We start from the raw sequence: 13477 nt of genomic DNA on the forward strand, positions 1-13477 counted from the left end.
AACCACGTCTGGGACTGACACAGCACTGCTGACCTAGCCCTCAGTGCAGAGAAGCTGTGTTGGTGGAAAAAAGCTCCCATCAATGTAGGTGCTGATGAGAGCAGGGAGAAAGGAGGGACAATTGTACCAGGGCCCCAGTACATCTTTAAGCTGTGTGTAAATAAAGTAAATTGGAAAGAGGTGAACCCAATTAATACAATATACCTGTGACCCAAAATTCTCTCGGTGGACTTGGACATATCTATCCTCTCTCAAGGAAGCATTGTTCTTTTGCCACCTGAAATCCCTTGTATCAATGTAGGCAGCATCTCTTCAACAATGCTGTGCCTCCATAATTCTGTTAACAGCCCTATTGGTATAGTCCCTATGGTGAAGCCACAGCCTTATTGTTTCCTGCTCTTCCCTAGGCCCGTATTGAGGAGCTGGAGGAGGAGATAGAGGCTGAACGTGCCTCCCGGGCGAAAGCAGAGAAGCAGCGGTCGGATCTCGCCAGGGAACTTGAGGAGATCAGTGAGCGCCTGGAAGAAGCTGGTGGGGCCACAGCGGCTCAGATTGAGATGAACAAGAGGCGGGAGGCAGAATTCCAGAAAATGCGCCGAGACCTTGAAGAGGCCACTCTGCAGCATGAAGCCACGGCTGCCACCTTCCGGAAGAAGCACGCGGACAGCACAGCAGAGCTGGGGGAGCAAATCGACAACTTGCAGCGCGTCAAGCAGAAGCTGGAGAAGGAGAAGAGTGAACTGAAGATGGAGATTGATGATCTTGCTAGTAACCTGGAGACTGTCTCCAAAGCCAAGGTACAGACATAGAAATAGTATGTCTGTCTGTGTTTGTGTGTGTGTGTCTGTCTACCTCTATGTTTATTTCTGTAAACAGGCTGCACCTTCAAATTTGCACCTTCCAGTGTTAGTCTCAGATGATAATAAAGAGGAAAATTAACTGTAGTAATTGCTGTTGTAATGTCACCTATTTGCATAATATTTGGTTTTATGAAGGGTAAGATTTCCTCACTAATTGAGCCCATGTGTGTTTATCACGACAGAGCTCCTGCTGATCTGAGAATGCTGGAAAACTATTACGTTTATCCCCCTTTTTTATCCATTTCACACCTTACAGGCAAACCTTGAGAAGATGTGCCGCACTTTGGAAGATCAGCTGAGTGAGGTTAAGACAAAGGAAGAAGAGCATCAGCGTATGATCAATGACCTCAGTGCTCAAAGAGCTCGTTTGCAGACAGAATCAGGTAAGACAATAGCGTCTTTTGATGTACAACTGTGAGTGCACAAAGAATGTGGGAAAAGCAGAAAATTGCCATTTTATGTACATCTGATCCACAATGCTGCTTTACGCCTGCTAATAGCACTTTGATTACATCAGATTATCATCCTTAAAAGCCTCTTCCCAATCAATATGTTTTAAAGTAAAATATGACAGTATTATGTTCAAAAGTTTCAGAGGGGGAGACGAGTTAGTCTGTAACTGGAAAAACTTAAAAAACAATGAATTGTCTAGAAGCACCTTAAAGATTGTTTTTGTTGTTTTTTAAGTTTTTCCAGCATTAAGTTCAGTCAGTTGTTAATTGGTATAACCTGTATGGAATCTTCCTCAGGTGAATTTTCACGCCAGGTAGAAGAGAAAGATACTTTGATTTCTCAGCTCTCCAGAGGCAAACAGGCATTTACCCAACAGGTTGAGGAACTGAAGAGGCAACTAGAGGAGGAAGTAAAGGTGAGGATGTTTTCAACAGTGTTTTCTCTGAATATGAATTCCTGTTATGGGCAAGATATTAACCTCAAATAAGCCCTTGCAGCATAGAGAACAGAGGGGAAAGGTCCTGTTGGGTCACCTAACGCTGCACCATCCAATGCAGCATTGCTCCCTACAGTATATTTTTAAGTGTTTTACTCAGCCCTAGCTTTCTATTGGCCATCCATCACACCTAGCACCACCTCCCTGGGATAACACTCCACAGTCCAATGGAGCTCACTGTCAGGAGGATTCCCAGGACATTTAGATACACCACTGTGATGCTCCTGTTGTTTCTCCAGGCTAAGAACGCGTTGGCCCACGCCTTGCAGTCTGCTCGCCATGACTGCGACTTGCTCCGGGAGCAATATGAGGAGGAGCAGGAAGCCAAGGGTGAGCTGCAACGCACCCTGTCCAAGGCCAACAGTGAAGTGGCCCAGTGGAGAACCAAATACGAGACGGACGCCATTCAGCGCACAGAGGAACTGGAAGAGGCCAAGTAGGTGCTGGGGTGGGGGAAGACTTGAAGATGTCAGTGATACACCAGGATAGGAAAAGAAGAGGCCAAGAATGTGGATTTTGGAGGGGTGACTAGAGGAGTCCCACTATATGCATTTAGTGGCATGGGTTGGAAATTGGCAACTAGGCACTTTGGGTATACAGAGGCAGAGAGCCTGATAACTCTGTTGATAGTGTGTGTGTGTGTGTGTGTGTGTGTGTGTGTGTGTGTGTGTGTGCGCGCGCGCATGTGTGCATGTGTGCTGAGGGCAGAGGAATTATCAGAGAAAAAGTTCTGCATATGAATTGGATAAAAGTGACTGCGGAAGGGCCTAGATGGGGTATCGCACAGGTCTCACAGCCCGGCAGAGATGACTTGTGCTGTCTCACATCCCTGAGCAGCTGCACACACTTTGCTTCCCATACTGCTCGCTAACTGGGGGCTGTATTGACAATCTCCCAGGAAGAAGCTTGCCCAGCGACTGCAGGATGCTGAGGAACACGTGGAAGCTGTCAATTCCAAATGTGCTTCCCTGGAAAAGACGAAGCAGAGGCTGCAGAACGAAGTGGAGGACCTGATGATTGATGTGGAAAGATCTAATGCTGCCTGCGCGGCTCTAGACAAGAAGCAGAAGAATTTCGACAAGGTATTTGGAGCTCTGCCTTTGGGGGTGTTGGATGGCGCAGCCTCTCATATCTCCGTTGCTTAGATTAAGGTCTTCTTGTTCTCCAGGTTCTGTCAGAATGGAAGCAGAAATATGAGGAAACGCAGGCTGAACTGGAAGCTTCCCAGAAGGAGTCCCGCGCTCTCAGCACAGAGCTGTTTAAGATGAAGAATGCTTATGAGGAAACCTTGGATCACCTTGAAACTCTCAAGCGGGAGAACAAGAACCTGCAGCGTAAGTCCCTGATCTCGTCTCCTAACACGGGGCGTCTGGAAAGTTGGGCAGCACAGCAACCTGAATCTGTCTGGGGGGTGGGGGGGGGGCATTGCTCAGGAGCCGTTCCACTCGGCCCTTTGTTTGACTAGTTACTTGTCTGTAACCAACAGAGGAGATTTCTGACCTCACGGAGCAGATTGCAGAGGGGGGAAAGGCCCTCCATGAGCTGGAGAAAGTGAAGAAGCAGATTGAGCAAGAGAAATCGGAAATCCAGTCCGCTCTGGAGGAAGCTGAGGTACACGCACCATTAGTCACTGCCTTGCAAAGAGAGAATCCAAAAGGCTTGGAGCTGTGTGCTGTTGTGAACGTGGTGGGATACCTGACAGGGACAGGGGCACAGCACATGCTGTGCTGGAGGCTCTGGACTCGGTGTCCATGCTGTACAGAGCACTACGCTCCAGACTTGGGTAGCATTTAACACTATTTGGCAGGCAAATACCATTTTCTCCCTTTGCTGACCCTTCGCTTGCTCTGGTTAGGCTTCACTTGAACATGAAGAGGGCAAAATCCTCCGCATCCAGCTTGAGCTGAACCAGGTGAAGTCTGAAGTGGACAGGAAGATTGCAGAGAAAGATGAGGAAATTGAGCAGCTGAAGAGAAACCACATCAGAGTAGTGGAGTCCATGCAGAGCACCCTGGACGCAGAGATCCGGAGCCGAAATGAAGCCATGAGGCTGAAGAAGAAGATGGAGGGGGACCTGAACGAAATGGAGATCCAGCTGAGCCATGCCAATCGCATAGCTGCAGAGGTGCAGAAAAATCTGCGAAATACACAAGGCGTGCTCAAGGTACAGTCAGCCAAACACACCTGGTGCGATAGCTCAGCTGAGCTTCTCTGCTTTTCTGGGGCTTTGCAACCCATAGGTCACTGCTCTCGCTGCTTTCACAGGATACCCAGATACACCTGGATGATGCTCTCCGAAGCCAAGAGGACCTGAAGGAGCAGGTAGCCATGGTGGAGCGCAGAGCTAACCTGATGCAGGCTGAAATCGAGGAGCTGAGGGCGGCTCTGGAGCAGACGGAGAGGGCCAGGAAAGTGGCTGAACAGGAGCTTCTGGATGCAAGTGAACGAGTGCAGCTCCTGCACACCCAGGTCAGGGTCTAGTGTGAAAAGAACCCTACAAACACTACAGCCGGAGACTGCTGGGTCCATTCCACAGAGTACAGCTGGGGGGTGCTTGGAGAGGTTTGTGTCTGAAATGGCCTTTATGCTAACGCCCCTAGGCCACCCGTGACTTTCCACATATTGTTCTGCTGCAGGCGACATGGGGGTGAGAAGGGTTCTAATTGCAGTGAGGAGATGGGGTGGGCAAGTGTCTCAGAGGCTCTGGGATTGGCTTTCATGTCTCTCATACAGTTTCCATCATTGGATACTTTTAAGTCATTTCTGTCAGTCCCTGGGGCTGAGGAAGTGTTTTGAACCAGAGATTATTCTGTTTTGTAATGGGCCACATTACAATAATTGGTGCATAGGGCTTGTCCCAGGCTGGGGGTCAGGATTGTGAGAGCCCTTCAAATATTCACAGCACATCTCTGACTAGCTGTTCATGTTCGGCAGGGACGAGGTGTTTGGAAGAGAATTCTGCTGTGGAAAAATGTTCACCATAATCTGTACAGTAAATACAAATATTGCGTCTATGTCCTAGAGTCGATATTTGGGGCGAATGGGAAAAACATCTTCTCTATTGTTGTTAAACAGAACACCAGTCTGATCAACACAAAGAAGAAGCTGGAAACTGACATTTCCCAGCTCCAGAGTGAAATGGAGGAGACAATCCAGGAGGCACGCAATGCAGATGAGAAGGCCAAGAAAGCAATCACTGATGTGAGTTGAAGGCACCTTTCAGTGGAGAGCATGGCCGTGTTTTCACCCAGCAGAGTTGGTTTTCTGAATTAGTTTCCTCTCTTTGCTCACTAGGCAGCCATGATGGCGGAGGAGCTGAAGAAGGAGCAGGACACCAGCGCCCACCTGGAGAGGATGAAGAAGAACCTGGACCAGACGGTGAAGGACCTGCAGCTCCGGCTGGATGAGGCAGAGCAGCTGGCACTGAAGGGTGGCAAGAAGCAAATCCAGAAACTGGAGGCCAGAGTGCGTGTTCCTCATATTTGTGTATGTGGAAGCATTTCCTATGTCGGTCCCAGTGAAACACAACAATGCATTTCTCGTTTCAGGTGCGTGAGCTGGAAGGTGAGGTTGACAATGAGCAGAAACGCAGCGCTGATGCTATTAAGGGGGTTCGCAAGTATGAGAGAAGAGTAAAGGAACTGACCTACCAGGTAAAGAGGGAGGTCCCCTGTGCTGTTACATCCTTCTCCAGGGAACACCAATTGTGTTCCTGTGAACGTGGAAAGAAGATTTTTTACGTTATGTGATAAGCAAATGAACTTACCTCTGTCCTACTTTATTAACTCTTTTAGTCTGAGGAAGACCGGAAGAATATTCTCAGGCTGCAGGATCTGGTCGATAAACTACAACTGAAAGTGAAAGCTTACAAGAGACAAGCTGAGGAGTCTGTAAGTACCATTTGGAGGAGACATGATAATGTATTCTAGTGAGTTGGGAATTGTAGTAACTAGCTGGATATTAGAAATTATGAAGCTGCGTTTGTTCAGCAGAATAACATGTAAGGATTAACATAACCTTGCAAATTGATGCTGATATCTAAGGGTATGTCTACACTACCCCCAGTTCGAACTAGCGGGGTAATGTAGGCATACCGCACTTGCAAATGAAGCCCGGGATTTGAATTTCCCGGGCTTCATTTGCATAAGCGGGGAGCCGCCATTTTTAAAACCCCGCTGGTTCGAACCCCGTGCAGCGCGGCTACACGGGGCTCGAACTAGGTAGTTCGAACTAGGATTCCTATTCCGAACTACCGGTATGTGGAATGAGGTGTACTGGTAGTTCGGAATAGGAATCCTAGTTCGAACTACCTAGTTCGAGCCCCGTGTTGCCGCGCTGCACGGGGTTCGAACCAGCGGGGTTTTAAAAATGGCGGCTCCCCGCTTATGCAAATGAAGCCCGGGAAATTCAAATCCCGGGCTTCATTTGCAAGTGCGGTATGCCTACATTACCCTCCTAGTTCGAATTAGGAGGGTAGTGTAGACATACCCTCAGGGACAAATTACTGATAGAGTAAGCAAAGAAACAATACAAAATCATAAAAGAACAGTGTATGTAATTATATTTGACAAGCACAATTTGTCAATGTTTAGGTTCATAGTACATTACATAGACAATTTAATAGACTCATGCACGTCTGAGTCAGCTGCAAGCATGGCCTGATGAGGCCTTGCCTCTTTGTGAACGTGCACTTTGTGTTGCCTGACGCAGGCCCCTCAATGGGACAATTTGCAAGAGGGAGATTGTGAAATTTTCATTACTCACCCACTCCTCCAAATCACTGCCTTCACCTCAGGGACAGCAGGACAAGAAGGTTAAGAAGAATGGGGGGATCTGGTCCTTAGCACTGCCCAGACATGCCCAGGGCTCTTCACTGTGCCACACGGGCCTCCAGCAGCAATTTAAAGGGCCTGAGGCTCCACCTCTGAATTGCCAGGACCTGGGGTGGTTGCCCTCTTTGCTCCCCCTGTCAGTGGGCTTGCTGCAAATAGGGAGGGTCTGAGAGCGTAGCTGCCTGGCTGGGCATGAAGGAAAGAGATAAGAAATGCCTGATGAGTCTGTGCTGCCTGGCGAGGAGAGGGAAGAGGGAAAGTGGGAAGGAGGAAAGTGCTTCCTCCGTGAGGACCAGATCCCAACATCACAGGACTTAATGGAAAAGCTCTGGTTAACTTCATTAGACTTTGGATCAGGCTGTTAGGGAGGAATAGGGTTTGACAGGATGCAGGGTCGTCCCAAGCCATTCATGCGCCCTGGGCCCTGGGAGCGTGATGCACGGCCCCTCCCCCAGGGCACCGGCACATGCGCGGCCCCACCACCGCCCAGTCCAGCAGCGCCGTGCGGCACCCCCTACAATGGGGCGCCCTAGGCGGTCGCCTGGTAAGCCTGTAGCTTGGACCAGCTCTAACAGGATAGACGTTCCTGCTTCTCTCTGGAAACTGCTCCTCGTGTTCTGATTCTCTTCAGGGCAATCTGGATTCTTGAATATTGCATAATGGTTCCAATGGCTGATTAATGGGGCTAACTCCCCATCTTGCTCACTGGAATAGTGTGTCATCAAGGCTGTGTCTCCTGGGGTTGGGTGAACTTGTGTTCAAAGTTGGTATGGAATGGAAGGTAATTTGTTCATAGTCCTGTCCTGAATCCTAAGCATACAAACTGCAGACCTAACCTCACCAGCTAGAATGGATGGCGCTTCTCTTCCAGCCTTTGTGACCGTCTTGTCCCTCAGTGAATACATGTCTGGCAACAGCTGCATGTGCAGCATCATTCTACATTAAAATCATTTCACCTCGTGTTTAAGGGCTTCTCTAAATTAGAAAGTGGTGAGCGGGGGAAAGTGCAAACTTGGTCCAGGTAAGAAATGCTAAGTGGGTGACAGGGCCTGGGCCTTGTTCGCATGAAGCAGTTCTATCCCAAAGGCAGAAGAAGGGAGTCAGTGAGAAGGACTAGCACAGTCCCATCTAGTTAGACTTAGTGGCTAGATAGCCCACTTGGCAGCCAGGAATTGGAGCCCAGGGTCACAGCTGCAGGTAGAGGCCACGGTCATGGCCTAAGTCAGGGGGCAGCAATCAGAGCTTACGGCAGAACTGGCTTACCTGGAGTGAGGTAAGGCAGGAAGAGGGTTGGAGCTAAGGCAGGAGCAGGACAGGAACAAGGCAAAACTAGGCTGGGAACAAGGCAGGAACCGGCTCTGCCACAGCTGTGGGTACATGTGCTGAGCAGTTGTTGAATTGCTGCTGGGTTTAAGAACCAGTCTCCTGAAACTTCCAGCCAATCAGGCAGCCTTATTATAGATCAGTCTCTATGACAGTCCACACAAGGCTGGAAGAAACACTCTTTCTTTGTCAAAAATTAAACCAGAGCCTCCGCCAGGGATGTAGCTAGGCAAATGAGTCCCTGCTGCAGGCTTCTTGAGATGGCTGAAGAGTGTCTACAGTTTGGGTTAGGAGAGGAAGTAAATGCACCTGCGAGGAACCTTTGTTCCCAGCTGGAGACTGATGGGGCAGTTATAGCGGTGAGGAGGAGCTAGGGCACTGGCTTTCGTTTGTCAAACACCTCAGCCCTGTGTTGATATTTAACAGGTATCACTGGAACCATGGGGGTGCTGTGGGCATTGCCTTTGGATCCTCGCTTCCTGAGCCGTGGGGGGGGGGGGTCAGAGCTGAAGGAGGCCCAGCCAGAACTTGCAAGACTGCATTCCAAGCCTACAGGATGTCAGCCTGGACCTGCCAGTTGTGGGGATCCCACTGGCTCACTTGGAGCAATGTTGGCTTCAGGGTGTATCTGCTCTCCTGTATTGTTATGTGCTGGGCGGCTGCAGCTGTCAGTGATGGAGACAGTTGTCCCTAGTGGTCAGAGCAAGAGTCAGGTATGGTGGTAGACTATCATTTGAGAGTCAGGAATCAGAGCCCAGAGTCAGGACCAGACGACTGGGAGCGTAGCAAGGCATGAGCAAAGCTGGGAATGAACAGGAGGGATCACAGACACAACTGACTGCTAGGAGCAACTCTTGAACTGCTGCTACTGGGCTTAGCAACTGATCAGTGGAGCCCTCCAGCCAGTCAGGGTGTGTAGCCAATCAGGCAGGCTCCTTCCGACCAGCTGCCAGCAGGAGACTGGCTCTCTTGCAGTCCTGCTTCCAGAGTGGATCTGCTACAGGACCTAAGGCAGGAGCAGGACAGGAAGAAGGTAAAACTAGGCTGGGAAGGGTCAGCACTTGGGTTTTCACAACTCTCTCTCCTTCCTCAGGAGGAACTGTCCAACGTCAACCTCACCAAGTTCCGCAAGATCCAGCACGAGCTGGAAGAGGCTGAGGAGCGAGCTGACATTGCGGAGTCCCAGGTCAACAAACTCCGGGTGAAGAGCCGCGAGATTCACAGGAAGATTGAAGGAGAAGAGTGAGGATGTCACCGTGCTGCAAAGTGACTGAAGAGATGCACAAAATGTGAAACGCTCTGTCACTCTGCTTTGTATTTAGTGTTTGTTCTGTCCCCGGTGTCTAGCAAATAAAGATTATAGAGACCTTTGCATACAAAGAACTAGTGGCTTTTTTTTTTTGCAGATTACCTCTGGGGTCTTATTAAGGTTTGTGTGACAATATTAACTCTTGTCCCTTGCATGCTTCCATTACAATATAGTCTTAAATTAGACGATAATATCATATTTCTCCCTTATACATTACTGGAAGATTTACCCAACATTGCTCAGGTCCTTCAGGGCAAGGGACTTGGCATGTGGGGAGGTGCAAAGTCAGGGCTGGGGCTTGGAGATGCGGGTGGCCCAGGGTAGGAGGCTGGGGAAGAAGGGGTTATTGGAGTCAGGGTTGGTGGGGGTGAGGGGGTGAGGAGGGACTCAGGGCAAAGAGTGGGGGTGTAGGAGTCAGGACAGGGGTTAGGAGGGAGAGGGCTCAGGACACAGGGTTGGGAATGGCCAATGGCTACACCCTGGGGCCGGGGCAGCAGGGGCTGGGCAGCCCATCTGCTGACCTGGCGGGGCGGGGACCATGTAGCCCACCTGTCAGCTACTCCCAGGGACCAGCCTAGGGCAGTGAGGGATACACAGCCCAGCCACTGGCACTCCCTAGGGCCATCCTGGGGCAGCAGAGGCCATGCTGGCTGGCTGTGATTGCTCCCCAGGGCTGGGGCACTTGCTTCTCCCCCCCCCCCCCCACCCCTATGGTCATTCTGGAGCATAACTGTCCCTGCTATCACATCCCTCCCTTTCTGTTTGATGGGAAACAAACCCATACCAGGCACATCCCAGTGTCCTAGAATAATCAGACTTTGGCCTGGCTTCAAGTTATGATAAGAGGAAGCGGCATACCCAATTTGGTGGTCCTCGCTTTTACCATTTAGGAGGAGCAGACATGGACAGACAGATGCCCAAACTCTCTCAAATATATAGTAGATTACATTATTCGGGGGGGAGGGGGAAGTGTTCAATGTGACACAATAATTTAGAAAGTGAGTGCTCAAGAGTAAGAAATTCCACGTCAATGTTAAAACTTCAGCCTAAGCCCTGTTCTGTTACATACGGGTTCTTATATCCTCCTCCTCATCATGGTATTTGAGTACTTCCCAGTCACGTATTAGATGGCGGAATTAACTCTTGTCACAGGTTGTTTGTTCTTTCTCTCAGCCTCTCTACAGGAAGGACTTGTGTGCACAGAGGAGTGTTTACTTTTGGTAGCGCTAGCCAAAGTTAGGCGAGGGAGTTCTCGGGGTAAAAGAGGAGCAATTAAATGATCCTTGGGTAAGTTTGTTGTCTGTAGTGTGTGTGTTTGCTTGCTGCTTGACTGAAAGATACCTGGGGCCTATTTGCTTTGGGGACTGTGTGCTGATCCTAGAGTCTTGCACGGCAAGGCTAAAAGCTGTTTAATGATGCATTGATCCCTGAACTCTTTAGCACCCATCAATCCGTAAGTGGTGGGGGCTACTCAGGCCTTTAGAAACCCCACTCGTAAGCAACCAGAGGAGCTAACAATCAGGGGAATTATGGGAGGGTGTTTAGAAGGGAAATGTGCGTGATTCAGCGGGGAGGGAGAAGGGCCAGATTAACTTAAAGTTATTATTAAATTTATGATTCTATTAATGTTCTTTAGTCTTTTTTATACTTAAGGCCAAAAACAGCCCTTGAGAAAAACAAAACATCAAGAAAAGAATGAATTGCAGGAGTAAAAAGACAATGCAGGCAGAAGTCCAGCAGTAGAACGGGGGCCATCCAGTTTATTGTACCCAACGTAGCATGTACGATTACTGATATACATGTGCATCAAGGAGCTCTTGGCCCTCTGAGACTGTGTATGGGCGTTGAAGACCAGAGTGGCTGAACTGGGGAGACAGAGAGGTACGTAGATGAGATTTCAGGAAACAGTAGAATGGTCCCACCTATGGTCTAGCAGCCTCTGTGCTGTTGAGGAGGATGAAAGTCTCAGGAAAGGAAAATATCCAACTAGAGCTGAAGGAAATGATTTGATAGTTGGGACCCTCCTTCCAGATGATGAGGTATCCTCTCGCATGGAGGATACCTCTCTGGGAGAGGGATTCCACTTATTAGGAAGAGACGGGTAATAGTTATGGGGGATTTGATCATTAGAAAGATAGATAACTGGGTTTGTGATGACTGGGAGAACCACATGGTGACATACATGCCTGGTGCGAATGTTGCAGATCTCTCGAGACAATTAGATAAACTGATGCGAAGGAGGCAGTGATCATGGTACACGTATGATGTTTCCAGTTCTACATGCAGGGCCAGTTAGACAGGTTTCAGTGTGTGGATGAGACAAGGGAACCTGTACAGGAAGGACAGGCTCCACTTAAACCAAAATGGAACCAGATTGCTGGCACTTTACATTTAAAAGGTCATAGAGCAGTTTTAAACTAAAGGCTGGGGGACAGTTGACAGGTGTGGAGGAGCATGTCGAAGTATTTCCTCATATAATGCACAGACTATCTGCAGAACACTTTGCCCGAGGATGTTGTGAAAGCCAAGACTATAAGAGGGTTCAAAACACAACTAGATAAATTCATGGAGGACAGATCCATCAATGGCTCTTAGCCAAGATGAACAGGGATGGTGTCCCTACTCTCTGGTTATCAGATGATTGGGGATGGATCACTTAATGATTATCTGTACCGTTCATTCCCTCAGGACCACCAGGCACTGGCCTCTGTCAGAGGACAGGACACTGGTCTAAATGGACCTTTGGTCTGACCCAGTATGACCCTTCTTTTGGTCTTTGGGTTCTTTGGCGGTGGTGTTTTGATATATTAGTTAAGATGCAAATTCCCATTACTATTTAAATGTATTCCTCCAGAATACTTCCCTAGTTTGCTTATGAGAATGTCATGGGGAATGTGACAGAAGCCTTATTAAAATCAAGATACACCATGTCTACTGCTTCTCTCCTATCCACTAGGCCAATGTTCCTGCCAAAAAGGGAAATTAGGTTGGTTTGGCATAACTTGTTCTTGACAAATGGATTATTCCTTATACACCTATTTATTCTCTCGGTGCTTACAAATAGATTGTTTAATCATCTGTTCCAGTATCTTTCTAGGTATCAAAGTTAGGTTGATTGGTCTATTATTCCCCAAGTCCTCAATGTTACTCTTTTAGAAAATAGGTGCTTTGCTTGCCCATTTCCAGTCCTGTGTTGGCTTCCTCATTTCCCTGGAGGTGCTCAATCCCTGCTCTGCCCAGGCCCCATCCTGGCCTCTGTCGGAAGACAGGCTACAGGGCTAGATGGATCTTTTGCTCTGACCCAGTGTGGCCGTTCTGATGGTTTTATGGTCTCATCGGGCAACACAGATTGTAGATATATTGTGTATAATTATGATCTGATTTTATTGTGTTTTGAACAAACTTCAGTTCCCACCCAAAAGCTGTCCAGGTGCATTCTCTTCTGTCTTTTTGAGTCACTCCCATGTTCTCCATGGAAGGAAAAAGGACAGTTCTTCTTAGTGAGATAAGAAAGGTAGAAACTTCCGAGGCTAGCTAGAGAGCAGTGTTTTCTGAACCCTGGTGGGTGAGAAGCTGCCTTCTTTTGGCTGTTTATGTAAATGAGTGCAAACATGCTCTAAACATGCAAATCAATAGACTAAGCTATTTGCATGAGCACTCCAGATTTCTGGCCCTTCTGCAATAACAGGTATGTCTGTTGATGGAAGAGTGCAGAGAGCGTTCCAGGTGCCTGTGCTTAGTGCTCACAACAAAGCCACCTCAGTGGTAGCTGAGAGGGAAGATGGTGCCGCCAACCCCCTGCCTATACTGACAGGCTTGTGAGGGAGGGTAAGGAGTGAGGGTTGCGCATGGAGAGTCCATGCGAATTTGTAGGGACACAGCTTAGACCAAGCTTGAATGGAAAACAACCACCAATACAGGCAGCAAGCTGTCTAAGACAGACATGAAAACCTGACTGAAAAAGAACCAAGTATCATGCCAAGTTGTCAGTGGGAGCCTGCATTCCTATGTGACAGCTGTTCGTGACCTAGCTCCTCACAGATCTGACTGCACAGCCTCAAGAGAACACATGAGATGCCTTGGAGGCATAGTTGGATCGGATGGAGCTGCACCATGTGCGGTGAGGTGGGAGTCTTGGCAGACTAAGAGCACTGCTTTGGTTTGAGTTCAATTTCAGAAAGACAGAATGAAGATCGGAGAAAAG

The 13477-nt window shown here is 48.7% G+C and overlaps 1 protein-coding gene across 1 annotated transcript in view; it reads left to right on the forward strand.

Moving 5' to 3' along the window:
* The window catches only part of LOC102454405 (myosin heavy chain, skeletal muscle, adult-like), a 36579-nt gene extending 27232 nt beyond the window's left edge, over positions 1 to 9347 (forward strand). The window contains exons 27-40 of the mRNA XM_075903410.2: positions 408 to 797; positions 1117 to 1243; positions 1610 to 1728; positions 2049 to 2245; positions 2708 to 2891; positions 2978 to 3143; positions 3296 to 3420; positions 3665 to 3973; positions 4075 to 4278; positions 4885 to 5010; positions 5104 to 5274; positions 5358 to 5462; positions 5604 to 5699; positions 9058 to 9347. Of these exons, the coding sequence (XP_075759525.1) occupies positions 408 to 797; positions 1117 to 1243; positions 1610 to 1728; positions 2049 to 2245; positions 2708 to 2891; positions 2978 to 3143; positions 3296 to 3420; positions 3665 to 3973; positions 4075 to 4278; positions 4885 to 5010; positions 5104 to 5274; positions 5358 to 5462; positions 5604 to 5699; positions 9058 to 9210 (2472 nt within the window). The 3' untranslated portion in view covers positions 9211 to 9347. The remainder of the gene's footprint in view (positions 1 to 407; positions 798 to 1116; positions 1244 to 1609; positions 1729 to 2048; positions 2246 to 2707; positions 2892 to 2977; positions 3144 to 3295; positions 3421 to 3664; positions 3974 to 4074; positions 4279 to 4884; positions 5011 to 5103; positions 5275 to 5357; positions 5463 to 5603; positions 5700 to 9057) is intronic.
* Positions 9348 to 13477: the final 4130 nt, after the last annotated feature.

The sequence above is a fragment of the Pelodiscus sinensis genome, chromosome 20 (assembly GCF_052426305.1).
Source record: "Pelodiscus sinensis isolate ZL-2025 chromosome 20, ASM5242630v1, whole genome shotgun sequence".
In the NCBI taxonomy this organism is placed as follows: domain Eukaryota; kingdom Metazoa; phylum Chordata; order Testudines; family Trionychidae; genus Pelodiscus; species Pelodiscus sinensis.